At 43.8% G+C, this 2770-nt stretch overlaps 1 protein-coding gene across 1 annotated transcript; it reads right to left on the minus strand.

Annotated features, from left to right (window-relative positions):
• Positions 1 to 487: 487 nt before the first annotated feature.
• On the minus strand, positions 488 to 2482 carry LOC145396154 (E3 SUMO-protein ligase ZBED1-like). The gene is made up of 2 exons (XM_080269597.1): positions 1476 to 2482; positions 488 to 992 (listed from the first exon to the last, which is right to left on the minus strand). The coding sequence occupies exons 1-2, from the start codon at positions 2480 to 2482 to the stop codon at positions 488 to 490; spliced, it is 1512 nt and encodes a 503-aa protein (XP_080125723.1).
• Between the last annotated feature and the right edge of the window lie 288 nt (positions 2483 to 2770).

The following is a 2770-nucleotide window of genomic DNA, read 5'->3' on the forward strand; positions in this document are numbered from 1 at the left end:
TTAGACAAATTGAATAAATGACATATTTAGAGCAAAAATAAACATAATCCATTAAACTGTGGCATTTAAATTCTATCTTTCTATCTATTGGCCAACGCCATTATTCTCGATGGGGTTACCAAGACTGAATCGTCTCCAAACAAACCTTTCTTCCGCCAAACATGACCTTCCTCCCACTCAAACCCACTCGCCCTCATATTCCTCCTCACTCCATCCCTCCACCTCATTCTTGGTCTCCCCCTACCACTAATCCCTCACACCTCACTCTCAATCTTTCACTCTCCATACATTTCATAATATACTCTCTTTACAAATTAGCATTTAAAAAAACAAGTTCACGGACCTTTCCAGGGCTAAGTCTGTTTCTCCTATCAGTTATGATTTGTCCTGTCTTTGAAAAGATGCGCTCTGATGGCACTGAATTAGCAACAACGCAGAGCCTAGTCTTCATAACTGCACAAGTGTTCTTAAAAACTAGGGCACGAGATCACCATTCCAAGGGGTCGGCTGTTCGGGGTATGAGCTGCTCAGAAAGGAATCCTTTAACCTCCAACGTTGCCTCAGTTATGGGATTTTGGGTCCCTGGCCTCAGGCTGGTGACTCGCTCCTCAAAATCTGCCCAGACAAGAGGAACTGTATCAGTAGGAGGAATGGAGGGTGGTTCATCTTCCCCCTCCTCTGTGCTGGGTGTTGCTATTGGCGGTGGTCTTGCTACCCTTGATGCAGCTGCAACTTTGTCTACTACCCTCGTCACGGCATTCTTTGCATGTTTCTCATGAATGAATGCATGTTTCTTGAACCTTGGATCCAAGAGTGCAGCCTCTGCTAGGACGTTCACCTGCTCAGTTCCCCCAAATCGTTTATGCAATTCCGTCATAAGGAAGTTAGTCATCTCACGGACTGGTTGGTGGGTGGACGAATTTCTCTGCCAGTGTGCAGTAGCCCTCTGGAGCCCTCGTGCCATCAGGATGGCTTTAGAGCCTGTCACAAACCTGAAATAGGAAGACATGTAGGCTACTATAATTATGTAAAATTATATTGTTTACTATACAGTTTTATTCTCTTATTGCAAAATTGTATACTTATGCAATCATCCTTTATTAACTGACTATCCCCTCCCACTCTCTCTCTCCCCTTGACTAGATTATTCGCTCTTTAATCTTCTTTATCACTTTTTCTTCCTACTCTCTGTCTAACATCTTTTTGCGTTTTCTAGCAGAAGTAGTAGATGTAGCAATAGCTGTTGACATGTGCATAAAACCCACGGCATAAGAGGGGTGGCAAGCCCGTAGTGCACATGTTATTTCCTCCCCTTTTTGGTCCTCTCAGGACAAGTCTGATCGTGGGTGCGATCCCACTCTTGTGGTGGAGGGGGTGGTTCGGCCAGACCACTTGGGGATCAACATCAACTCCGTGCTATATTAATATGAATCACATGATGAATAAATTAAGTGCATATAGTAATTTGTACATACCTTTCTGAGCTCAGCTCCACAGTCACTTCCTCAAAGGGCTGAAGGACCTCACATGCTTCATTAATAATTTCCCACTCTTCCAGAGATAGTGCCGGGAGCTGGGGATTTACTATGGCCAGTGTGGAGATGAGAGGTTCCTTGACTTCAATGATGCGCCTCAACATGTAATAAGTGGAATTCCAACGCGTAGCTATGTCTTGTTTCAGTCGCAGTTGAGGCTGTCCCATTTGCAGCTGTACCTCTCGAAGCTTAGCAGAGGCTACAGTGCTTCTTCGCGTGTATTCTGTAATGCCTTTTACTTTCTGTATGATCTCCTCAATCTGCTTTTGTTGGATTCCATATCTTACGATCAGAATTAAAATATGAGCAAAACACCTCAGGTGATTCCAGTGTAGTACATCACTAACCGCCTTCTTTATATTAGCTGCACTGTCAGTGACACAGGCCACAATTTTGCCACTGATACCCCATTCAGTGGCTATTGATTTCATATCTTTAGCCAGATTTTCAGCTGTGTGGTGTTCATTGACCTCGAAGCAGTCCATTAAATTTGATTCAAGCTTAAAGTCATTTACATAATGGCAAGTTACAGACATGTAGCCAGTTGTTGTGTTGGACGTCCAGCAGTCAGTTGTTAAGCATACAGCGGGAGCAGCCTTGATTTTCTCGAGAAGGTCAGTTTTCACTTTATTGAATAAGTGAGGTATCATTTGCTGGGATATTGTGGGTCTGCTAGGAAGTACATAGGAGGGATTAAGAGCTTTTGTGTACTCCCTAAAACCTCTGTCATCCACAATCGAAAATGGCTGGAAGTCTGTAGCAATCATTGTAACCAAGGACTGGTCTATCTTGCTCTGCTGTAAGGGCATCATGGGCCTTGACACAAATCCTCCCATACAAGTTTGCTGCTGCCTTTTTATCGGTGGTTGTTCTTGTCCTGATGTTGTGTTTGTACTGTTGCTGGTGGTGGTTGTTGCAGGTGTGCTGTTCGAAGCAAGAGATGTCATTGCTGAAGTTGTTTGTGCAACTGGAGTACTAGTATGATTCTGAAAGTCTTGCCTGTCCTCTTGTAGGTGTACTGTTGGGCGTTTGCTTTTTAAATGTCTTCTGATGTTTGACGTGCTTCCCCCCCGGAAAGATAATACCAACTTGCATAGCTGGCATCGGGCATGTGTTTGGTTTTCGACAGTAAAATGCATCCAAACAGAACTTTTTCTCCTTGAACTATTCATTATTCTTTGAGCTGACTTTTTCTCCTCCTGCCTTGTTCAATATTCAGCTCTACATCTCATCCC

The sequence above is a fragment of the Coenobita brevimanus genome, chromosome 35 (assembly GCF_032717465.1).
Source record: "Coenobita brevimanus isolate Jiangsu-jjx chromosome 35, ASM3271746v2, whole genome shotgun sequence".
In the NCBI taxonomy this organism is placed as follows: Eukaryota; Metazoa; Arthropoda; class Malacostraca; order Decapoda; family Coenobitidae; genus Coenobita; species Coenobita brevimanus.

Bases quoted from the DNA above. Each gene is read 5' to 3' on its own strand.
- LOC145396154 (XM_080269597.1), bottom strand. From the start codon at position 2,482: ATGACATCTCTTGCTTCGAACAGCACACCTGCAACAACCACCACCAGC. The intron at 993-1,475 runs GTATGTACAAAT...TTCCTATTTCAG, and splicing joins GTGGAGCTGAGCTCAGAAAG to GTTTGTGACAGGCTCTAAAG.